General features: G+C 41.9%; 1 protein-coding gene across 1 annotated transcript in view; it reads left to right on the top strand.

Annotated features, from left to right (window-relative positions):
• The first annotated feature begins 4,205 nt into the window (after nucleotides 1-4,205).
• The window catches only part of LOC138740243 (mastermind-like protein 2), a 183,550-nt gene continuing 161,893 nt past the window's right edge, over nucleotides 4,206-25,862 (top strand). The window contains exon 1 of the mRNA XM_069892578.1: nucleotides 4,206-4,294. Coding sequence (XP_069748679.1) covers nucleotides 4,283-4,294 — 12 coding nt within the window. The 5' untranslated portion in view covers nucleotides 4,206-4,282. The remainder of the gene's footprint in view (nucleotides 4,295-25,862) is intronic.

The following is a 25,862-nucleotide window of genomic DNA, read 5'->3' as shown; positions in this document are numbered from 1 at the left end:
TGCAGCCAGTCAGCACACTTTCCACCATACAGCTGTAGAAATTTACCAGGGTCTTTGATCTCGCACCAAACCTCCACAAACTCCAGAGAAAGTAGAGGCGTGGACGTGCTTAATTCATGGTGGCATTAGTTGGGTCCAGGAAAGATCCTCCAAGATAGTGACTCCTGAGAACTTATATTTGCTCACCTTTGCCATCTTGATCTCACAATGATCAGTGAATCATACACCTCTGTTTTCCTTTCCTGAAATTCACAATTAGTTCCTTTGGTGACATTGAATGTGAGGTTGTTGTTGTTGCGCCATTCAGCCATGTTTTCAATCTCCCAACTATACGTTGACTCACAGCCTCTTTATCATCAGTGATTTTGTTGTTGTACCGAGCCACACAGTCAGAGGTGAATAATGAGTAGAGCAGGGGGCTAAGAATACAGCCCTGTGGTGCTCCAGTACTGGTGCAAATTGTGGAAGAGTCATTCTTGCCAATCCTCACATTCTGACCATTGAGAACCTATCAGTTCCATTACATAGCACTTGATCTATTGCCTATTCTGCCTCGGCATTCATGTGCTCATCAAGATGCTTCTTAAAAGTTGTGAGAGGATCTACCTCTACCTCATTCTCAGGCAAGGTGTTCCAGCTTCTTCCTCGGATCCCTGCTAAACCTCCTGCTCCTCACCTTAAACCTAGGATCTCTGGTCTTATCTCTGGCAAGGGGAAAAGTTTCTTACCAACTCCTCTAGCTATGCTTCACACAAGTCAGTATACTTCTGTCAAGTTCCTGCCCCCCCTCCCCCACTTAGCCTCCATGAAAAACAAACTCAGCCAAATTATTCTTCCCTGATAACTGAAACGTTCTGTTCCAGGCAACATTCTGGTGAATCTCCTCCACTCCCTCTCCAGTGCACACACACGTTTCCTTTGATGCGGTAACCAGACTGCAGACAATATTCCATCTGTGATGTAACTAAAGTTTGTTAACACACAAGTGACTGCAGATGCTGGAAACTGGAGCAATAAACAATCTGCTGGAAGACTTTAGTGGTTCAGCAACATCAGTGGGAAAATGGATCCAGTCTTGATGAAGGGTTCTGGCCCGAAACACTGAGCATTTTTCTTCTTCCACTGATGCTGCTCGACCCACTGAGCTCCTCCAGCAAATTGTTTTTTGCTTAATGTTCTATAAAGTTGGGTCAAGGCCAATGTTCCCTCTAATTTTTAATAGTCAGTGTGCGCAAAACTCTTATGTGGTGCAAATTATTTTCTTGTGACACTACATGTGCGCACTGAATGCTTGTGCAAATATAAAGTTGAAATTGTTTCAAGATCATTTTGGCACAGCCGACCTCTCATGGCTGATAAAACTGTATTGGCATGTGTTAGAATAATACAAGCATTCGATGAAGTCGCATATTGAGTTAAGATTTTACTCTATACTTTGAATTACTTTGTTCCGTTTTGTGTGCACATTCATTTCCTTTGTGCGCTGGTGGCAAAACGTGTGTGCGCGCCCACAGCTTTGAGCAACAGTGTTCTTTGATCTACGCCCCAGATAATGCAGCAAACAGTCTGTATGCCTGCTTCAGCTTCCTGTCCACTTTGGGTGCCACCTTCAGGGATTTTTGGGCCCATTTGTCAAGGTTCTTCCAGACTCAGTGTGGCCCAACCATTCATGCTCTATGTCCCTCATTATATCCCCCAAAATGCATCCCTCAGACTTATCAGGATGAAATTCAATTGCCATTGTCTTACTCAATTTACCAGCGAATCAATGACATTCTGAAGCCTGAGATTATACTCCTCACTCCACCACTAATTTTTGCAAACTTACTAATTATAATACATCTAAGTTGTTAATGTATATCAGACAAGGTCCAGGCACTGATCACTGTGGTACATTGATCACAGGCTTCCTATCATGATAGCTGCCCTCTACCACCTCCTTTTATCAAGCCAATTTTGGATCCAATTTGCCAAATTAACTCAGGGACCCTCATCTTATGGACCAAGCTTCCATATTGGACCTTGACAAAGAGCTACTGAAGCCAACAAAAGCCACATAAACCACACAGCCCTCATCAATATATTTAGTTATCTCTTCGAAAAAATCAATTAAATTAGACAGGATCTCTCACCAACAAATCCATGCTGACCATCCCTGATCAATCTCCACTTTTCAAAGTGTTCATTAAGAAAAAGGAATGTGAACATTTTGAAAGAAGTTTCAGTATTGAAGATGATACGAGGGGTTAGAGGAGCTGCTGAGAGCATCATTTGCAATAGATGAAGATTTAAAGGTGGAGTCATGGCAGTTCATAAACTCGCATGACACATGCTAAAAGGATAACTGAATTATTTTAAAAAAACATAGCAGTATTGAATGGCTATTGAAATGTAGTGATTCACCCATTGCAGTGCAGGATGACTGGTGGTTGTGAACGGTGTGATCTGAAGGAAGATAATAAATGTGGAGTGAAATCATCAACAAAGAAAAGAATACAGTTGTATGATAAGTGGAGGAGGTGATTGATATGGAGAGGAGAGGGAGAGGGCACACAATGGGAGAGATAAAGGAGCTCAGGGGATTCTATGAGTTAACAGAAAGATTCACCGAATGAGCTGTCAACAGCAGGCACAGAGTGAAGACACAAAACAGAGAGCTAAAACTTTGATACAAAGCCACATTAGATGAGCCTTTTTGAAACCTATACTGGCAGAGCTTTCTCAGAGTTCTGGACACGTCTAAGCCAGTATGACATATCCCACCAAAAGGCTATAGGTCCTGAGGTAATGGAAGTATAAACAGGAATATCCACTGAATGGACCCAGTGGGGAGTTGATCAAAAAGCTAAGGTAGACCAAGGAAATATCAAAAGGTTTAAGCCCTCAGCATCCATCTCTCAGAGAAATGTATGATCTTCAAAAAAGGGGGAAAACCACCACAACAATTTAGGAGAGAATTAGGTAGAAAGACGAGAAACAAAATGAAAACATTTATTGGAGGGAGAGAGAAAGTAATCTTCAAGCATTTCTTCAAGTTATAAGTTCTTAAGGAGTAAATATCTTCAATGACCTGTCCAGGACCTGATGGCCAAGAAAGCTCACGTTGGATCTCCTCCCGTGGAAGCCTGAGGAGATTTGTCAAATCGCCTGTTTTCCTCAAAACCCTCTAGAGATTCACCACTGAGAGTATTCTGTCTGGGTGCATCGCTGCCTGTTCCACCAAAGGTTGTCGGAAATTGCAGGGAGTTGTAAATGAGCTCAGACTATCAGACACAAACCCATTCCTTCCATCAACTCTATTTACATCTCTGCAGCATCATAAAAACAGCCAAAAATATTAAAAGCCTCAACTCATCTCCTGGCTGTTCTCTCTTCTCCCTCCTTCCATCAGGAAGAATTTACAGGAGGGTGAGATCACCTGCTACGAGATTCACAGAGAGTTTCTTTTCTGCTGTCATCATACTCCTGAACAAACCTCAAAATATTGTTGCCTTTGCTCTGTTTTCATGGATCTCTTTGTTACTCTGCTCTCTGCACTCTATTTATCTTACTGCACATATGTGGGCCTCCTGTGCAATGAATTTTCTCACTGTATCTCGGTACACGTGACCACTTAAACTTGAAACGAATATTTAGCAACAGATTAACTTCTCCATATGAGATCTATGGTCTGATCTCAGTGAATGACCTCACTGAGAATCTATGAGATCTATGGTCTGATCTCAGTGAATGACCTCACTGAGAATCTATGAGATCTATGGTCTGATCTCAGTGAATGACCTCACTGAGAATCTATGAGATCTATGGTCTGATCTCAGTGAATGACCTCACTGAGAATCTATGGTCTGATCTCAGTGAATGACCTCACTGAGAATCTATGAGATCTATGGTCTGATCTCAGTGAAATACCTCACTGAGAATCTATGAGATCTATGGTCTGATCTCAGTGAATGACCTCACTGAGAATCTATGAGATCTATGGTCTGATCTCAGTGAATGACCTCACTGAGAATTATCACTTAGATTAATCCTAATCCAGGGAGAGAGACAAGCTGGGAGACTTCATGCTCCTGAATGGGGGGAGTCATCCCGCCTGATCATGCACATCTATGGGGCTCAGACAACAACAGAGTAAAGTTGGATTGTGATATCATCAGTTTGAAAAACTCCAGGCAGCTGAGGCTCATGGTCAAATCATAGAGGCTTGGGTAAGTGAGTTGAAAATGACCAAGCAGCAACACCACAGACTCTGGAAAGTCAGTGAAGGCCATTGGACACAGAAATGATGAAAATGGTAACAGGTTTCTTTTAAAACCATGATATCCTTCAAGTTTATTATCATCTAACAGTTCATGTACAATCTCACACACACACACACACACACACACACACACACACACACACACACACACACACACACACACACACACACACACACACTCCACAGCATTGGGATTACATTAATTTGGCTTCATGATTGGCAAGACCTAGTGGGCTGAAGGGCTTGTTCCAGTTCTGTGTAGTTCCTTTGCCTTGTTCAATGTTTTATATTCCAGAACATGGAGGCCAATGAGCCTGACGTCAGTGGTGGAAAAGTAGTTGGACTGGTTTCTGAGCATCTACCACCATTTGGCAGGTTAGAGGTAGTTTGCATGGTTTTGTGCATGGGAGTATCTTGCAAATCTGATAAGAGTTTTTTTGAAGAGGTGTCCAAGAGGGTTGATGAGTGCTGTCTATATGAACTTCAGCAAGGATTCTGCATGGCAGGTTAGAGCAGAAGTTGCATAAGACATTGGTGAGGCCAAATTTGGATGATTGTGTGGAGCTTTGGTCACCTAACTACAAGAATGATTTCAATAAGATTGAAGTGCAGAAGAGATTTACAAGGATGTTGCAGAACTTGAAGAACTGAGTTATAGGGAAAGGTTAAACAGGCTAGGACTTTATTCCCTGGAGTGCTGGGTATATGGAAGAAGTCTTCAGGGTACAGAATCTCTCCAAGTTGTTATCTCACACAGCCTGTTGTGCAAAAGCTATCACATGACTCAGATACACAAAGTTTTGAACGTTTTCTAAATTGTACAAAATTCCAGCAAACAATTAGTAAGTTAAGGCAAACAAAAGCTGGGAGAACCGTCCAATACAGGGAATACAAATAAAGCCCATTCATCCTGAGCCAGATCCAGGACTGGTGCTACCATTAAGCCACTAAGGCAGCCATCTAGGGTGCAGACCTGAGACCTCAGAGGAGTACAGTCAGGAACTGCCAACTGATCCATGTTTCTGCCTCCTAAATCCATTTTGGCCAACATGTTAAATTGTACAATGTCTGTGACAACAAACTCATTATTATCCCGATTTTAGTTTAGATTCAAATACATTTCACGACAGAACTTAATTGGCGTTTCATCTCTAACTGAACAAAAAACTGGCTGATATTGTTTTTAATCTTTCCATCGCTTATCTCACCTTCACTTCAAGGCCATACTCTGGAAAGGATATTCAAACACTATTACCATGCAGGACGAAGGGATCTCTCTCAGGATGGGGAGCAGCAGCCCACGCAGAGAAGGCGGACACGGGCAGTGAGGGGAAGGGGAAGCCAGGGCGGGGCCGGCTCTTTCACCACCGGCACGTTACTTTAGGGCTGAACTTCGCCACTGTGTGCAGGCGCAGAGAGGGACCCTCAGCCCTCCAGTGATGAATCACGATGCCCTCCTGTCCTCAGTAGGTCAGCCCCGGGAGGGAGGGAGGTGCGCCAAACTCCTTGCCCCGGACCTCACGTGGGCGGTGTCTGAACAGCAGGAACCACTGGTTCTGGGCAAATCGTGGGGGTGCATGGAGGACGAGGGGTACACTGGCTGCGTCCAGGGTTCAGGGGAGGAACAGGAGATGTTGAGGGCTGTCAAAGAAGAGAGCGGAGGTTCTTCAGAAAAAAAATCTAGTGGGTTGAGATTTGAGTCACTTCAAAAGTATCAAGAAGCAGATTCTACAGAAAGGAGGTTAAATGAGTGAAGTAGAAAATATTCAGAGGAGTGAGGAGTGAGCAGGGGGCTAGAGGGAGAGGGAGATAGAGCAGTGGTTAGGAGGAGAGGGAAGGGGGGAGGGAGATAGAGAGAAGTTTTGTGCTTTTCATTTTTTCTACAAAATATGTTTTTGAAAATCAAAGTTAGCTATTTTTGGGGGGCTGCAATAGGTGGCCTTGCCTCGGGCACAAAATAGTCTGGCTGACATTGAGGGAGAAATTTTTGTCCTAGCACCATACCAATAGGCTTTCTATCTCCTTCCTCTATCACGTCTTGCCTTTGTTTGAGATTTAGTATCTTGTATAAACATGATAAAACTTCCAGGGAATGGAGAGAAATGGACCATGTGTGGGGTTTGGGATTAGGTTAATTTGACATCATGATCGGCAAGACATAGTGGGCTGAAGGGCATGTAGATGTCCTTAATGGAGTGAAGATTAATGCCCATAATGGCTCTGGCTGAGCTTACAGCCCTTTGTAGCCCTGCCCAGATCCTTGAGAGAGACGTGCAATAGGTCCCATTTCTCATTTCCTGCATCATCTGATCCTCCTACAGTATTTTCCCTTTCAAGTATTTAAAGATTTCCTCTTTGAATCAACTTCTATACTCTTCCAAGCAGTGCATTCCTGATCACAGCAACACACTGCACATCATCAGGGCACAGTTAGCCTAGTTGTTAGCTTAACCCAGCACCAGCATCTGAGGTTCGAATCCATTGGTGTTCGTAAGGAGTTTCCTTATGTTCTCTCCGTGACTTGCCTGTGTTGCTTCTGGGCACTTTGGTTTCCCCTCGTGTTCCAAAGACGTATGAGGTTAATAGATTAATTGGTCACATGGGTGCATTGGGACAGCGTCAAGTTCAAAGTTCAAATTTATTGCCAGTCCATTCATGACATCACATACAACCCTGAGATTCATTTTACTGTGGGCCAGGCTGGAATCTCCAAATTTAGCAAAAAAACCAAAATAGCCACTTTTTGCTTCCAACTATGCCCTGGTGCTTCTTCCAGATATATCTTGCCAAATTTTTGTTTTATATTAACCTTTCAGACCCAGGTCCCTTCTTTAAAGCCAGTACATAAGTCTATTTTTGCAAACCCCCAGTTTTTGCTTGTGGTGCATCAGAAAGATACTGAACGATATGGAGTGGAACAGCTTTCCAACTTTGTTATCCAGTGTCAGCCCTGGACACTCGACAGTCAGCCTGCAGCCAATGTCATGCCTTCACCCTGAATGTATCAGTCCACTTTCTAGTTCAGCAGTCTGCAACTTTTCATCCCTAACCAAACATTCTTGTGGCTGCCATTTCACTGCCAAACCTGACAAAGTGCTGCTAGACATGACCCTGAGTTCCCAAATTCATTTCACTTTGAATTCTTGCACCTGGAAGAAGATTTCTGTCCACTTAAAGCAGGCTGCACTGAAAGTAAAATCCTGACAAGACATGATACTGAAGGAAATGAGGCAAAAAATTGTTATATGCTTTGAAAATACTGAACCTCCACCTCTGCAGTTAAAAAGCTTTGCTTCTTGTTGACATAAGTAAAGTATGCTTCCTAACCCTTGGCCCCTCAATGTAAACAGAAGAGTTTATGTGATGTTGGCTGCATTGGCAGTTCAGTCATTCTGTACTCTGCTGGCAACATACCCTGTGTGCAGGGACAGGTGTGATAAAACAGAGTTAAAGGATTTGTAAATAGTTGGTGTAGTGTGTCATCTCTTGGGATTCTTGACAGAAAATAAGTTAGAACAACCTTGAAAACTTCTTTTTCAATTCAACTCCGATGGATTTCTTCTTTGATACTTTTGTTTTTAGTATTCACTGATTCTAAGCTCATTCCTGCCAATTCCCCTTCACCCTGCAGCTGAATCCGACTATTCCCAGCAACCAAAATTTTATTTACAGCATGGTAGAAGCATTTAAACCCGTGCAACCCAAATTAACTGACAAGCCCCATCCCTCTCCCCCCACTACACCCCCGTGTTTTGAAGTATGGGAAAAAAACTGGACGACCTGGGGAAACCCCATGCAGAGGAAGGGAGAATGTACAAACTCCTTATAGAGATGGCCAGATTCACATCCGGGGTACACGTGGTGTAATAATATCATGCTAACCGCTACCCTAATGGTGCTGTCCAAACTGGCACCCACGCAAACTGTGCCGCCCCAAATTTAATTGACGTGGAGCCATTTTTCCCAGTTTTTTAGTCCCATTTCCAGACCACCTTTTTTTAAATAATTTTTTTTATTTTCACACTATGAACCATATCAACCAAAATATGTACAAACATTTCTCATTAAATTTACACAGTGGTCTTTTCTCCCCTTTTTTCCCCTTTCCCTCCCTCCCCTCTACCCACCCCCCTCCAAAACCCATAAATATTCAACATTTACAATACAATAAAACCATAAAACAATATCTTTACACAAACAAAAAAAACAAGAAAAATGCATCATCTATTGATTACACACTGAATCTAGTTGTCTTTTCTTATCATTTTCATTCTCATTTTAGGGGATGGAGGTCATAGGCAAGCTCTCTGATATGTTCCATGTATGGTTCCCAAGTTTGTTCAAACATTGTGACTTTATTTTTTAAATTATGTTATTTTTTCCAATGGAATACATTTATTCATTTCCATGAACCATTGCTGTATTCTCAGACTCTCTTCCATTTTCCAAGTTGACATTATACATTTTTTTGCTACTTCTAAGGCTATCATAATGAATTTTTTTTTGCACTTTATCCAATTTGAGGCCTAATTCTCTACTTCTTATGTGACTTAAAAGAAATATCTCTGGTTTTTTGGTATGTTATTTTTTGTAATTTTATTTAGTATCTGATTAATTCTTCCCAAAACATATTTACTTTCGTACATGCCCAAGTTACATGAAATGTTGTTCCCATTTCCTTCTTACAGCGAAAACATCTATGTTGAATCCCATTTTTTTAATTTTTGAGGAGTAATGTATACCCTGTGTAACCAATTATACTGTATCATGTGTAACCTTGTGTTTATTGTATTCTTCATAGTTCCAGAACATAACTTTTCCCATACTTAATTTTTTAACTTTGTTTAAATCCTTTTCCCACTTCTGCTTAGGTTTATAGTTTATTTCATTTTCCTTCTCTTGCAGCTTAATGTTCATGTTGGTTATAAATCTTTTAATTATCATTGTGTCTGTAATCACGTATTCAAAGCTGCTTCCTTCAGGTAATCTCAGTCTGTTTCCCAATTTATCCTTTAAATAAGCTTTCGATTGATGATATGCAAACATTGTACCATGAGTTATTCCATATTTGTACTTCAACTGTTCAAATGTTAATAAATTATTTCCCAAAAAACAATTTTCTATTCTTTTGATTCATTTTCTCTCCCATTCTCTAAAGGAAAGGTTGTCTGTTGTAAAAGGGATTAGCGAATTTTGCGTCAATAGTAATTTTGGCATTTGATAATTTGTTTTTTTCCTTTCTAAGTGGATCTTCTTCCATGTATTAAGTAAATGATGCAGTACTGGTGAGTTTTTATATTGCACCAGCTTTTCATCCCACTTATAAAATATATGTTCTGGTACCTTATCCCCTATTTTATCTAGTTCTATCTTAGTCCAGTCTGATTTTTCCCTTGTCTGGTAAAAATCTGATAAATACCTTAATTATGTGGCTCTATAATAATTTTTAAAGTTTGGTAACTGCAAACCACCTTGGTTATACCTCTCTGCTAATTTATCTAATGCTACCCTTGGATTCCTCCCTTTCCACAAGAATTTCCTTATTATTCTCTTTAGTTCCTTAAAGAATTGGTAACGTTTGAAATAAGAATTGTATCCTTTAATGCAGTTTACCCTCCCTATCAACATTAGCGGTAATTCTTTCAAATGTTCTAAGTCTTCCTGCAATTTCTTTATTAGTGGCTATAATTTAGTTTGTACAAGTGGCTTAAGTTATTATCTAACCTGAACCCTAGGTATCGGATTGCTTGTCCTTGCCATTTAAATGGTGATTCCTTTTTAAATTCTGAATAGTGTCCGTTACTCATTGGCATCACTGCACTTTTATTTGCATTGATCTTGTACCCCAATATTTCTCCATACTCCTTCAATTTCTTATGTAATTCTTTTATTGATACCTCTGGTTCTGTTAGGTATACTATGATGTCATCTGCAAATAAGCTGATTTTATACTCCTTCTCCTTTATTTTTATCCCTTTTATTTTCTTTTCTTTTCTTATCAGTTCTGCCAAAGGTTCTGTTGCTAAGGTGAACAATGAGGGGGATAGTGGACATCCCTGTCTAGTTGATCTACTTTATTTAAAGTGATACATATCGCCAACGGTCCATTATACAATGCTTTAATCCAATTTATATATTTTTCTGGTAAATTGAACTTCTGTAATATTTTAAATAAGTAATTCCACTCTACTCTGTCAAAGGCTTTTTCTGCATCTAGAGCAACAGCTACTGTTGGTTTCTTATTTCCTTGAACTGTGTGGATTAGATTAATAAATTTGCAGACATTGTCCACTGTTCATCTTTTCTTAATAAATCCAGTTTGATCTTGTTTTACTATTTTAGGTACACAATCGGCCAATCTGTTTGCTAATAATTTTGCTTTTTTTTTTGGTCGCCAATTCTCTCCTTTTCATTATATCATCCCTTATTACTAATTCCTTTTCTGTACTTACTATCTCCCTTTCCAACTGCTCTATTTCCCGATTGTAATCCTTTTTCATCTTAGTCACATAACTTATTATCTGCCCTCTAATGAAGGCTTTCATTGTGTCCCATCATATAAATTTGTCTTTCATTGATTCTGTGTTTATTTCAAAATATGTTTTAATATGGAATTCAATAAACTCCCTAAATTCCTGTCTTTTAAGTAGCATGGAGTTTAACCTCCATCTATATGTTCTTGGTGGGATGTCCTCCAGTTCTATTGTTAATAATAGGGTGAATGATCAGATAGTAATCCAGCTTTATACTCAGTTTTCCTGACTCTCCCTTGAATATGGGCTGACAACAAAAACTTATCAATCCTTGAATAAGTTTTGTGCCTACTCGAATAATATGAGTATTCCTTCTCTCTTGGGTGTTGCCCCCTCCATATATCCATAAGTTTCATTTCCTGCATTGATTTAACCATAAATTTGGCTACTTTATTCTTTTTACTTTTCTTTATCCAGTTTTATCCAACATTGGATCCAAATTAAGGTTAAAATCCCCTCCTTGATTGTCTGCAATCCTCAAAAAAAATCCTGCATAAACTTTTGATCTTCCTCATTAGGCGCATATATATTGAGAAAATTCCAAATTTCTGAGTATATCTGACACTTTATCATTGCATACCTCCCTGCAGGATCTATTATTTCCTCCTCTATTTTGATTGGTACATTTTTGTTAACTAGTATGGCTACACCTCTAGCTTTTGAATTATAGGATGCTGCCATTACGTGTCCTACCCAGTCTCTCTTTAATTTGTTATGTTCCGCTTCAGTTAGATGCATTTCCTGCACAAATGCTATATCTATTTTTTCCTTCTTCAATAATTTTAGTAGCTTCTTCGTTTTAATTTGGTTATGTATCCCATTAATGTTTATAGTCATATAATTCAACATGGCCATCTTATATCTTGCATACACCTCTTTTCCACCTCTTCGGCACCTCCATCCCCCTTTTCCCCATTTTCATTTCTTAGTTTTCTCTTATTACACTTAATGTACAACAACACATTAAAACATAAAGTATCCCCGCAGTTCCCACATCCACTAATATCTTAACCCCAAAAGTTACCCCCCCTCCTCTCTGAGTTGCCCCATATCCCTTGCTGGGCAACCACAACTCCCCTTTTCATTTGGATTGCGATCTTGTTCGCAGCGTCAACTGATTTTGCAGTGACAGTTATTCCCCCTCTCCCAGCCCTCTCCAGAAAACTTTTTTTTTAACACATATAACAAAGCTCTCTCTTCCCCTCCCCCTTACTTCCTTTCTTCCCTTCTCTTTTCCCTCTTTAGTTCTTTACATATACATTGTTTTTACATCTTTATATGTACTTTATTGCTGTTCTTCATTCTTGTTACATCTCTTCATCTCTTCTCCTTTCCTGCAAACATTCTGCGAATTCATGCGCTTTCTCTGGATCCAAGAACAGACTGTTTTGCTCTCTGGGTATAAATATTTTAAGTATGGCTGGATGTCTTAATATGAATTTGTAACCTTTTTTCCATAAAATTGATTTCACTGTATTAAATCCTCCTCTTGAAGAGTTCAAAACTTATGTCTGGGTAAAAAAATATTTTTTGACCCTTGTATTTGACCCATGTATTCCAATGGTTTATTATCTTCTCTAATTTTATTCCTTGCCCGTTCCTGTATATTTTCTCTTATCTTATATCAACATGATTATCCAACTGCACGAAAACCAACAAGGTCGGGTCAGATACAGCAATGAGCTCTCTGAACCCTTCTCCATTAACAATGGCGTGAAGCAAGGCTGTGTTCTCGCACCAACCCTCTTTTCAATCTTCTTCAGCATGATGCTGAACCAAGCCATGAAAGACCCCAACAATGAAGACGCTGTTTACATCCGGTACCGCACGGATGGCAGTCTCTTCAATCTGAGGCGCCTGCAAGCTCACACCAAGACACAAGAGAAACTTGTCCGTGAACTACTCTTTGCAGATGATGCCGCTTTAGTTGCCCATTCAGAGCCAGCTCTTCAGCGCTTGACGTCCTGCTTTGCGGAAACTGCCAAAATGTTTGGCCTGGAAGTCAGCCTGAAGAAAACTGAGGTCCTCCATCAGCCAGCTCCCCACCATGACTACCAGCCCCCCCACATCTCCATCGGGCACACAAAACTCAAAACGGTCAACCAGTTTACCTATCTCGGCTGCACCATTTCATCAGATGCAAGGATCGACAATGAGATAGACAACAGACTCGCCAAGGCAAATAGCGCCTTTGGAAGACTACACAAAAGAGTCTGGAAAAACAACCAACTGAAAAACCTCACAAAGATAAGCGTATACAGAGCCGTTGTCATACCCACACTCCTGTTCGGCTCCGAATCATGGGTCCTCTACCGGCACCACCTACGGCTCCTAGAACGCTTCCGCCAGCGTTGTCTCCGCTCCATCCTCAACATCCATTGGAGCGCTCACACCCCTAACGTCGAGGTACTCGAGATGGCAGAGGTCGACAGCATCGAGTCCACGCTGCTGAAGATCCAGCTGCGCTGGATGGGTCACGTCTCCAGAATGGAGGACCATCGCCTTCCCAAGATCGTATTATATGGCGAGCTCTCCACTGGCCACCGTGACAGAGGTGCACCAAAGAAAAGGTACAAGGACTGCCTAAAGAAATCTCTTGGTGCCTGCCACATTGACCACCGCCAGTGGGCTGATAACGCCTCAAACCGTGCATCTTGGCGCCTCACAGTTTGGCGGGCAGCAGCCTCCTTTGAAGAAGACCGCAGAGCCCACCTCACTGACAAAAGGCAAAGGAGGAAAAACCCAACACCCAACCCCAACCAACCAATTTTCCCTTGCAACCGCTGCAATCGTGTCTGCCTGTCCCGCATCGGACTGGTCAGCCACAAACGAGCCTGCAGCTGACGTGGACTTTTTACCCCCTCCATAAATCTTCGTCCGCGAAGCCAAGCCAAAGGAAGGAAAGGAAATATCTCAAAAATGTTACTAAGATGGATCTTGGTTTTTGATGCGCCTGTGGTTTTGGAGCTAATGCTCTGTTTGCCCTTTCTATTTCCATTTCTTCCTGCATTTCTGTTGTTCCCAGGACCTTTGGGATCCATTCTTTTATAAATTCCTTCATGTCTGTGCCTTCATCCTCCTCCTTCAGGCCCACTATTTTTATGTTGTTTCGTTTACTATAATTTTCCAACGTATCAATTTTCTGAGATAACAACTCTTGAGTCTCTTTAATTTTTTTGTCACTTTCTTCCAATTTTTCTCTTAAGTCATTCACTTCCATTTCTACAGCCGTTTCTCTCTCTTCCACATTCTCTACTCTTTTCCCTATTTCTGTCATTATCAGTTCTAACCTTTGCATTTTATCTTCTGTTCTTTTCATTTTCCTTTTAATTGCGTTAAACTCTAATGATGACCATTCTTTTAATGATCTCATTTGTTCTTTTAAAAAAGACTTTATCTATATTCCGTTTTACCTTCTTTTTCTCTGTGAAGATCTTGGTCATCTTCTTCCTCTTCTTCTGTATCTGTGTTTGTGTCTTCTTCTTCTCTTCTTTGTGTCTGTGTCTCTTCTGTTTTTCCTGATGAGCTGCTTGAATCTCTTTGTCGGGCCTCTTCTTGCTGGACCTCTTGTTGCTGGTCCTCCCTTCCTGGGCTGCTCGTCTGTTGTGCTTCTTGACATTGATCTTCTTGTCGGTCATCCTTCCATCAGTCTCCCTCGTCTGTTTCATCTTCTGCTGGCTTCCTCATCCTCTAGCTGGGCATCCTGGTGTCGGGCGTCCCTCAGCTGTTCATTCTGAGACTGCCCGCTCCTCTGTTGAGCCCTCCTCCCACCGGTGTTCTCTTTCTCCTTTGATTGCGCAGTTTTGTTTGGCTCCATTTTTGTAGTGCACCAGCTGGTGGGTCGCGACTCCACAGTGCAGGTACTGACCTTGAGGGTTGGGTGCTCCTCGCCACCACAGCATCCTGTTCCTTCATGCAGGTAAGGCCTTCTTCTTTCTTCTCTGGTGACTGTTCTACTTTTTTTCCAGTTGCTTTTACTTTCTCCTCCTTGGGAGCCATCTTCTTTCTCTTCTCTGTATCTTTATCTTTTATTTCTTCTATTTTATTTTTGTTATGCTTTGCTTTTTCCTGACTTTTTTCCTATTTTCCTGGAGAGGGCTGGTTTTCCTGACCGGCCACTCCTCCATCACGTGACTCCTCCATTTCCAGACCACCTTTGAAGCATCAGGAAATTGGGCTGCATTTTTAAACTGTACTTTTCTCAACCCTCTGCACTTATTGTTACATCACTCCCTTCAAAGTTGTTAAACCATTTGTTTATTTATTACCATTGAACTAACTGGTGTACGAGTTAACTGTGAGGAAGTAGCACCTCTAATTCCTTAGGAGTTCGAGGAGGTTTGGTATGACATCAGAAACCCTGGAAAATTTATAGAGATGTGCAGTGGAAAGTGTGCTGGCCGGCTGCATCATGATTGGGAAGGGGGTCACCAATACCCCTAAGAGGAAAGCCCTGCAAAAGGACATCACAGGCAAATCCCTCCCCACCATCAAGAACATCTACAGGGAATGCTGCTGTCGGAGAGCAGCAATCATCAAAAGTCCACACGACCCAATTCATGCTCTGTTCTCGCTGTTACCATCAGGAAAGAGGTACAGGTGCCACAAGACTCGCACCACCAGGTTCAGGAACAGATGCTAACCCTCCACCATTAGACTCAACAACAAACTCAATCAATGACCCATTTAAGAACTCTTACTTGTGCACTCTATTCATTTTTTCTCTCTGTATTGCAATTTGTTTACATTTCTTTATTTGTTTCTTCCACTACCAATAGCCTCTGGAAAAAGAATCTCAGGGTTGTAGGTGATCTCATTTATATACTCTGACAATAAATCTGAAATCTGAATAGCACACAAAACACATTATATCTTGATACACATGACAACAAAGCAATTCAATATCCATGCTATTACAAATCTCCCCACCCCCACCATCATTACACCTTTTTAGTCTTCCCATTCTTTCCACCAGAAAGCCATTCAGAATTGGAATCAGGTTTATTGTTGTGAACATGTCAAGAAATTTGTTGTTTTTGAGTGTTACCGTTGGAAAAATTTCTAGAAAAACACTCCTTTAAAAAATAAATAAATTAGTGCAAAAAAAAAAGACAAAATGTGACCTGGTGTCTATGGTTCATTTTCCATTTACTGTAGGAATCTGATGGCGGAGGGGGAAGAAGCTGTTTCTGTATCTTTGGGTGCTCATCTTCAGGCTCCTATACCTCTTTCCTGATGGTAGTAGTGTGAAGAGAGCATAGCCAGGATGGCGAGAGTCATTGATGATAGACGTCTTGTAGATGTCCTTAATGGAGTGAAGACTAATGCCCATGATGGTTCTGACAGAGCTTACAGCCCTTTGTAGCCTTTTTCTGACCTGTGCATTGGCACCTCCATACCAGACAGTGATGCAACCAGTCAGAATGGTCTCCAATCTACATTTGCAAACTTTGCAAGACTCTTTGGTGACAGTCTAAATTTACTCAAATTCCTAATGAATTATAGCCGCTGGAGAGCCTTCTTCATGATTGAATTGACATGAATGCCCAGGATAGACCTTCAGAGATGTTGACACCCAGGAGTTTGAAGTTCTTTACCTTCTCCACTGCTGACCCCTTGATGAGGACTGGTTTGTGTTCTCCTGATTTCCCCTTCCTGAAGTCCACAATTAGTTCCTTATTTTTGCTAATGTTGAGTACAACCTTCTTGTTGTGACACCACTCAGGTTACCCAGCCAGACTCTAATCCCCAGCTTTAAAAACTACAGTGTCTCTAAATTTCCAAAACCAGATTCAAATTGCATAAAAAATCCATTCATCCTAAGTTATGAACTGCTTGTGAAGTAGATCCCTTTCCATTCCAGTACTCTTTGAAGTTACAAGTTGGCTGTGATCTTATAAACATCTCCCTGGCCTTGTGGTTCCGTTAAGAATTTCACAACGAATGATTAGTGGTATAAATATAATAGCTAAAAGAGAATAGAGAGTACCCCCCCCAGTACATATCCCGGAGTCTATCAGCCCCTAATCCAGTTGACACTGTATCTCAGTTCTCTCCCAGCAAAGTCTCAGTTCATTGCACTCTTGCCTCAAAGATAGAAGATTATAGGTTAGATCAAGAAGTTTTAATACTAAAGCTTATACAAATGCTCTGGTGGAGTACTGAGGAACATCAAAAGTTTCAAAGGTGTCAAATCTTGGGTGAGATTTGGAACCCTGTTGCTCACTAGTGTGGACCTAAAAAGATCTCATGGCATATTTTTGAAAATCAGCAGAAGATTTTGCCCCATTTGCTGTTTCCAATATTAACTCTCAACCAATATCACAGAAAATAAGATTGTTTGGTAGTTTTGTAAAGGGAGATTGCTGAATACAAATTAGCTGCAGCTTTCCTTACAATACAATAGAAGCTATTCTTCAAAAGAATGTAAGTAAAGTTAAACAAGGAAGTCTGCAGATCCTGGTGTTGGGTGTAAAACACAAATATGCTGGAGCAACTCAGCAACCCTTTGCTTCCTATGGGTGCTTCGTGACCTGCTGAGTTTCTCCAACGCGGTTGTTTATTTAACTGAATGCAAAGTACTTTTGTACATCTGAAGGAGATGGGACAAATGTAATGAAAATACAAGGCCTTCTTTAATTTCTAAAATTTAAAAATGCTGAACCTCATGTAAATCTTTTCATGGCCCTAACCCTCTTTATATCTTATAACCTCCTCTAGCCCTATATTCCCAACCTCCAAACTTCTAAGTCTATGCACTGCTAATCCATTTTCATTCCTTTAATCACCTGAATCCATGCTCTGAAGAAAGTCCATCAAAGGTCAATCCATTTCTCTGATCATCTTCTTTGTGTGACTCAAACCCACATGTCAATTTCCACAGTAGTTGTTGATACCCACTTGGCCCCATCACTTCTCCACCTCTTTGTACCCTATATCAGCTCTAAGTTTTTGGACGTACATGCACAACACACAATAGCAAATAAGCATATACATTTAAATATTAATTTATTTTAAATATTAATAAAATTTTAAAAATAATTTAAATAAAATTTTTAAATAAATTTAAATGTTCAAAACTGATTGGTCCCTGTCTCAAACTTTCTTCCTTAAGTAAAACTATAGGCTTCTTCCTGCCACTGGCAAAAATTGGATAAGATTATTTGTTTAAAAATTCTGCTTGAAATTCCAACTCAGTATCATATCTGATACTGAAAGGATTTTGTAATTATACCTTCTTTTCTCGTTCCAATATGACATTAGTTTATCTTTTTAACTCCTCCCCACCCCCCCCCCCACCCTTCCACAGACTTGCTGTTGGCTCAGAATGCAGCATGTTTGCTTCTGTAACCAAGGTATGCTCACATTCTACTCCAGAGGCTTGTGCATAGCCCTGTTGGCTATTTCTCAAGTCCAGTGTGGAGGGAGTGCAGCAGCACTGCTGGAGACACTGCCTTTTGAACAGGGCATTGCAGTGAGATGTCTTCTGTTCCTTCAAGCAGACAATGAAGATTCCACAACACTATATTAAGATAGATTAGGGGAGTTATCCCTAGTGCACTTGCCAACATTAGTCCTGAAAAGAATTAGATTATCTCATTGGCGTCACCTTACTGTTTGGAGAACAAATTAGACTCTATGTTCCCCACATTATAAATGTGACTACAGGTCAAAATGAGCTTCACTGCCTTTAAAGTACCAGAGACATTGTGAAAGTGGTGTTGATGGTACTTTATCAATATTAGCCATTGCTATCTCCTGCAAGCTTACGACCCTCTTTAATCACTCTGCCCCTACCATAGAGCCTTTAGTTGTCTGGACATTAACTCTGGAACTCCCTCCCTAACTTTCTCCACCTCTCTAGCTCTTTCACCCCAGGACGTTTTACTATATTCATGGTGTATTGTGAAGTTGTTTAAGAATTGCTTTAAATCCCAACCCTTCAATTAAGTTTTCTCGCCATGTCTGTTGTGGCATCTTCCAGCGAGGTGTATTAAACAGGTGAATCACACCTTGGGATGTTTTGTTGCTATTAAAGATACTCTATAAGTGCAAAGGTGTTGTTCTGTAGTGACAGGAGCAGCTGTTTAGAATTAGAATGCAGCAGGGCATGCAAGGCTGGTGATAAAGTTTCATAATCTCACAAGGTGGCCTCTGGATTGCAAGCTCCAGCTGTCATTTGAGCTCCATATCTGTCTGTCCTCACCAGGACAACCAGGATCACAAGACTTAATGCTGGGGTAGTAGCTTGTCCTGGAGTTCGGAGAATAAAAGGTTCGGCTTCACCCCTTCAATGCATGCTTTGTCACAAAATCAGGTTGGGATGAGTTAGGGGGGAGGTGGAAAAGGAATGAAGGGGTAGCAGAGGGGGTTAGGGCATAGGATGGGGAAGAGAATTATCAATTGTAAGGGGTATAGAGAGAAAATACAAGTAGGCTTTTTTAACTGAAGTTAGATGAGGTACAAACCAGAGGACATGGGTTAAGGGCGAATGGGTAAAAGTTTAGGGGGAACATGAGGAGGACCTTCTTCTCACAGAGAGTGGTGAGGGTGTGGAATGCGCTGCCACTGAAGTGGTGAATGCAGGCTCAGTTTTAGAATTTAAGAAAAATTTGGGCTGGTACATGGATGGGAGGGGTATGGAGGGCTATGGTGCAGGTCAGTGGGATGGGGCAGAATAATAGTTTGGCATATACTAGAAGGGCCGAAGGGCCAGTTTCTGTGCTATAATGTTCAATGGTTCTCTGGAGAAAGGAAAGGTAAAAGGGAAAAGTATTTGATTTGTCAATGGAGTCAGAGCATGAAAAAACGACCGACTGACCCATTAACACTAATTATGCATTAACCTCTTATTTTATTCTCCATCCCCCTACTTCTCCCACCTTCCCTACCACCCCTCCCACCCCCACCTCCAGTTTCTGTGGAGCTGGTTGAGCTGCTGCCTCACAGTGCAAGAGGACTGGTTCATTCCTGATCACCAGCTCTTTCTGGATGGAGTTCAAACCTTCACCCTGAAATTGCATGGGTTTCCCTTGGGTGCCTCAGTTCCCCCCACCCCCATCTTAAAGACGTGCAAGTTGATTGGTTAATTGACCAATGCAGTTTGTGCGCATGCGCGTGCGTGTGCGTGTGTGTTGTAGACTCAGAGGAGGTTGGCAAACTTGTGAGAACATGGTGGGAGGGGGCAGAAGAAGGGGAAGGGGTTGAAGGAAGGCAGTGAGTGGGGTGGAAGAGAAGAGAACAGTGATGGTGAGGGGAAGAAAGGATGAGTTGAAGGGTGGAGGATAAAAAATAAGGTTGCTAGAACATTGGAGGGGTGGGGAGAGGGTGAGAGGTGAGGGAGAAGGGAATGGTGGATGGAAGGAAAAGGGGAAGGCTTGAAGGGATATTAAAGGAAACCTGAAATTCATTGCTTAAATTTTCTGCTGTTCTTTAAATAGTCTTGCTGTCCCCACCCACAATTCTGTGAAAAGTCCAAATTCAGTGGTAATCCTTAAGTCTATGAGGATATGTTCCCAGTTTTGTATGAAACCAGTGCTGAAGCCCTAGCATATAAACTTGGGCAATGGCCAACAGCACATGGAAAAATATAGGGCAGAGGTGATTACTGTCACTGAGTTGAGAGAGCTGATTTGCAAAACAAAATTCATTCTCTTCAACAAAAAGGAGTCCAAAAAAGCAGAACTAAAAAATGATTCAGAATTTCTGATGCACATTCCAGGAGGGTGATCTGACAAAAACAGATGCAGTTGAACCATTTGCATGGTGGGATGTTGATTAAATATAACCTTGTGCTAGATGAACGTCAACAGGCGGCTCATCTGTTGAAGTGAATGAGAGGGTTGGGCAGAACCATTGATGCTCCCCTGTGGAGTCCAACTGGCTCTGATAATACAGGGCCGGGTAGAACAGGTGGAGGAGGACGTCCCAGGGTCGATGGCAGAGAATGGTGGTGGTGGAGTCGTGCTGATTTTTATGGGGCTCACCAGAGTAGGAGTCTTTGAAATTAGCATCCAGGTGCCAATTGGAACACAGGAACCAACTTTCAGTGGCCATCTGTGCTCACCTACTCCATGGATCCTGGGAAGGCAGTGCTGGTCTACAATGTAAATTACATAGCACTGTGGCACACACCCACTCAATGAGGAGGAATATAACTGGCTCCCTCACCCTTAGTGGCCAATTGTCACACACTGCTATTGATCAATTGTCCTTTTATCCAAAGTAACGTGAGTGCATGTTGCTGGTCTATTTGCATAGGTACACCATTACTGTTGAGCTTCGTCCTGTCCCACCTTTGTATTTTCAACAGGGCGAACTCCAAGTTCAATCAGGAACTGAACCTTGGAATATATTGCTCTAGATCCACTTAAAGCAATGGCTACACTTTCAACATACTTCACTGGCCTGAAAACATTTTTGAAGATAGAAAACAAAACATGTAACTTAACAGCAAAGTGCAGGCCCTTCGGCTCACAATGTTGTGCTGACCTAATAATCTACTCTAAGAACTGCCTACAATTTCCCTTGCCTAATCCTTAATTTTCTCAGTTCCACACACCTACCTAATAGTCTCATTTAAGATCCTATTGTCCCTGTCTCCACCACCTTTGCTGACAGTGCATTTCATGCACCGACCACTCTCTGTGTGAAGAAACCTCTTACATCCCCCCCCCTGTACTTACTCTCAAGCACCATAAAACTATGCCCCCTGGTGTTAGCTATTTCAGCCCTGGGAAAAAGCCTCTAGCCATCCAAACGATCAATGTCTCTAATCATCTTCCATGCCTTTTTCAGGCCACCCCTCATCCTGAAAGATCCTGGAAGGAACATGCAAATTACAATAGATTTGCAATTCTTTGTAATTTGCTGGAGGACTCCACTCCATTCTTTCACAATTATGCACCTTTATGTCACAACATAGATTTAGCATTCAGACTCAGTAGCATGACGTGTCTGCTCTGAGGACTGTTAATTCAGCTACCTCACTGAGAAGGTTACATAAACAAATCCTGTCTGGAATAATGAAAGCAAAAGCTTCTTAATTGACATTCAGGCCAGATAATTACAACAGGAGGACTCTCATAAAAATGTAGCAAGAAACAAAACGTAACTGCATGTGTTTGGAATTTATTTCTTCATCCTTTTCTCCGACCTTCTCCAAAACCAAATATTATTCCCTGTCTGGGAATGCGGGCTCAAATGCTGAATCCCGCAACTTTGGCTATTCCCGAGAGCTGAGTGAGATAAGCCCAGGAAATCTCTCCAGTGCTAATCCCCCTAGTTCTCTCCTTGAATGATGTTCCTGGCCTCTGCTTGACATTTGGCCCATTGCTCGGGCCAGATTAAGAGCTACAGATGTGTGGTAAAACCAGTGTTATCTCTCGTCTGTGATGCATTGCATCGTTCACTAGTTCATTGAAAGAAGGTCTACTGTTACTGATTGGAAACATGACTGACAGTAATCTGGATGGTTACAATGGTAACAAGAGAGTGAATGAAGACATCTTTAATACATTTCCCCGTTTAGTATTTCATTCTGTACACAGTAGATCCTTCTGCCAAGCATGCTCATTTTAGAGTCTTGGAGAAAAACAGCACAGAAACAAGTACTTCAGCCTTTCAGTCTGTGCTGACCATGACCACCATTTATACCAATCCTACATTAACCCTGTATTTTTTCTCCCAACATTTCTCACCAACATCCGCCAGTTTCTGTCACTCACCTACACATTAAACAGTCAATGAACCTCCTGATCTGCATGCCTTTGGAATGTGGGAGGAAATTTGAGCCCACACTGTTGCACGGAGAACAAGCAAACTCCATGAGACATAGGAGCAGAAATAGTCCATTCAGCCCATTGAGTCTGCCCCATCATTCAATCATGAGCTGATCCATTCTCCCACTTGGCCCTACTGCCCGGCCTTTTCCCTATAAACTTTAATGCTCTGGTCAAAAAAGAACCTATCAATCTCTACCTTAAATACTTGGCCTCCACAACTGCTTCTGATGACAAATTCCACATATTTACTACCCTCTGGCTGAAGAAATTCCTACTCAGCGAGAAAGTAGTGAGGTGCTGATTGAACACGGACGTGGTGAGGCAGCAGCTCTGCTCGCTGCCCCACTGTGCCACCTGGAGACATGATGCACTAGCCCTGTAAATTAATTGCCCTCACAGCTCCTTTATCTGTGATCTGGCAGCTTTTTTATTTTTCCTGGAACATCCAGTTCTCCATTAAAAGTTTGTGATTAGATGCTGGACCACAGATAGTGAGTGGAAGGTGTGTTGGAAATTTTGCACACAAAATGTTAACATGCAAAGCCTTCTGAAGTTTGCAATGGCTGACAAGACTGTTCACAGGTCCTCATTCTCAGCATTTCTCTCAAGTTCTCAACTGTGCATTCCCTGCAGCTCGGAAACACATTTGCGATTGGAAAAGTACAGAGAGAGAAAAAAATCACCTCCCACACATGTGTTCCAGACAAGTCTGACTAATTCACTAAACATCACCTCAGTGGCAACAGGGGAACCTCAGCAATCCTTCCTGTTCAGGAAAAAAAATTCAAAAGTTTTTACCCATTTTCCACATGACTGCTGCTTTAATAAAATAAATGTTGTACTCGCTTCAAAATTTATCCCAAACTCTGCCCACTCTGTTCATCTTTCCCAGTCACCCCCATATTTAGCCCACTGACTGTTTCCTAACCACGTTATGCCAACTTTAAGTCTCCATTCTTTAGTTCAAGTTTCTAACCATCTGAATACACAAATAATAGCAGACAAAACAGTGTTTCTCCAGACCATAGTACACACACTCAAATAAACACACACAGGCACAAATACACACACACACTTACACACACACACACACACACACACACACACACACACACAAATAGACACACACGCATACATATACACATATGCTCACACGTGCACACACAAACATGCACATACACACAAACATTGCACACATGTGTGCATGCATGCACATACACACATACATGCCACACATACACAATAATACACAGCACATAATTATTAATAAAGATTTGACTTAGAATAAATATATAAATATTTTTGAATTATTTACTTGGTTACAGGATACTATTCATACATCTCACAGCCTGTAGTCCTGATTTTGATGCACCTGTGCCTCCATCCTGATGGTGGAGAGGGTCAAATATATTATATGCTGGGCAGAATAGGTCTTCATTTATTCTTTCAAGTTTAAAGATTCATAATTCAAGATTCAAGAGTCAAGATTCCTTTATTATCATGTAATGAAAACAGTACAATATTACAGGAAATTTGCTTTTGTCTGCCTTACTGCAGACAAATTCAACGTTGGCAGAAATTGCCTGAAGCGCCTCTTACAGTCAGAGAAAGAGAAGCAAAAGAGAGAGTGTGTCCCCCCCACCAGAGTCACTGAGTGTCCACAGATGCACCTCCAGCACTTCTGCAGGCTCCACAGTCACGTAGAATTCAGTCCAAATCACATGAGCTCCAGATCCGACCCTCCAGTGCCCCCAGCACCTTCTCGAATACCAGTCCCAATATCTGGTACCCCTTCATCCAGTCTCAAGTCAATGTCCAGCATAAATTGCTGCCAGTTGCTACTGGGTGGTTCCTTTCGAATTGGAAATTTCCCAGTACTTTCTCCCAACAGTTAATGTTTGCATTAAATTATAATAAAAAAGATGTTGGAAATTTGAAATAAAATTAGAAGTTTCTGGCAAAACTCAGCATATTCGGCAGCATCTGTGGAAAGAGAAGCAGAGTTAACATTTCAGATTGAAGATCCTTTATCAGAAATGCCAAAGACAAATTGCAGGTTGAATGGAGAGGACAAAGTCTTATCTGTGATACGGTGTGGCTGGGATTGCATGGGGATTTGTCCAGTCAAATGGGTTAATGAGGGGCAGTTACAAGGTGATGACATCAATACTTTTGAAAGTGGGTGGTAAGCATTCTGGACTGTTGATCACGGTTTACTGAGACCAACCTTCTTTGGCTTGGCTTCGCGGTCGAAGATTTATGGAGGGGGTGAAAAGTCCACGTCAGCTGCAGGCTCGTTTGTGGCTGACAAGTCCGATGCGGGACAGGCAGACACGGTTGCAGCGGTTGCAGGGGAAAATTGGTTGGTTGGGGTTGGGTGTTGGGTTTTTCCTCCTTTGCCTTTTGTCAGTGAGGTGGGCTCTGCGGTCTTCTTCAAAGGAGGTTGCTGCCCGCCAAACTGTGAGGCGCCAAGATGCACGGTTTGAGGCGTTATCAGCCCACTGGCGGTGGTCAATGTGGCAGGCACCAAGAGATTTCTTTAGGCAGTCCTTGTACCTTTTCTTTGGTGCACCTCTGTCATGGTGGCCAGTGGAGAGCTTGCCATATAACACAATCTTGGGAAGGCGATGGTCCTCCATTCTGGAGACGTGACCCATCCAGCGCAGCTGGATCTTCAGCAGCGTGGACTCGATGCTGTCGACCTCTGCCATCTCGAGTACTTCGACGTTAGGGATGAAAGCGCTCCAATGGATGTTGAGGATGGAGCGGAGACAACGCTGGTGGAAGCGTTCTAGGAGCCGTAGGTGGTGCCGGTAGAGGACCCATGATTCGGAGCCGAACAGGAGTGTGGGTATGACAACGGCTCTGTATACGCTTATCTTTGTGAGGTTTTTCAGTTGGTTGTTTTTCCAGACTCTTTTGTGAGGTCTTAGAAGGCGCTATTTGCCTTGGCAAGTCTGTTGTCTATCTCATTGTTGATCCTTGCATCTGATGAAATGGTGCAGCCGAGATAGGTAAACTGGTTGACCGTTTTGAGTTTTGTGTGCCCGATGGAGATGTGGGGGGGCTGGTAGTCATGGTGGGGAGCTGGCTGATGGAGGACCTCAGTTTTCTTCAGGCTGACTTCCAGGCCAAACATTTTGGCAGTTTCCGCAAAGCAGGACGTCAAGCGCTGAAGAGCTGGCTCTGAATGGGCAACTAAAGCGGCATCGTCTGCAAAGAGTAGTTCACGGACAAGTTTCTCTTGTGTCTTGGTGTGAGCTTGCAGGCGCCTCAGATTGAAGA

The sequence above is a fragment of the Narcine bancroftii genome, chromosome 8, assembly GCF_036971445.1.
Source record: "Narcine bancroftii isolate sNarBan1 chromosome 8, sNarBan1.hap1, whole genome shotgun sequence".
Lineage (NCBI taxonomy): Eukaryota > Metazoa > Chordata > Chondrichthyes > Torpediniformes > Narcinidae > Narcine > Narcine bancroftii.
The sequence above is the reverse complement of the archived record's forward strand: the minus strand, read 5'-3'. Positions and strand labels throughout refer to the sequence as shown.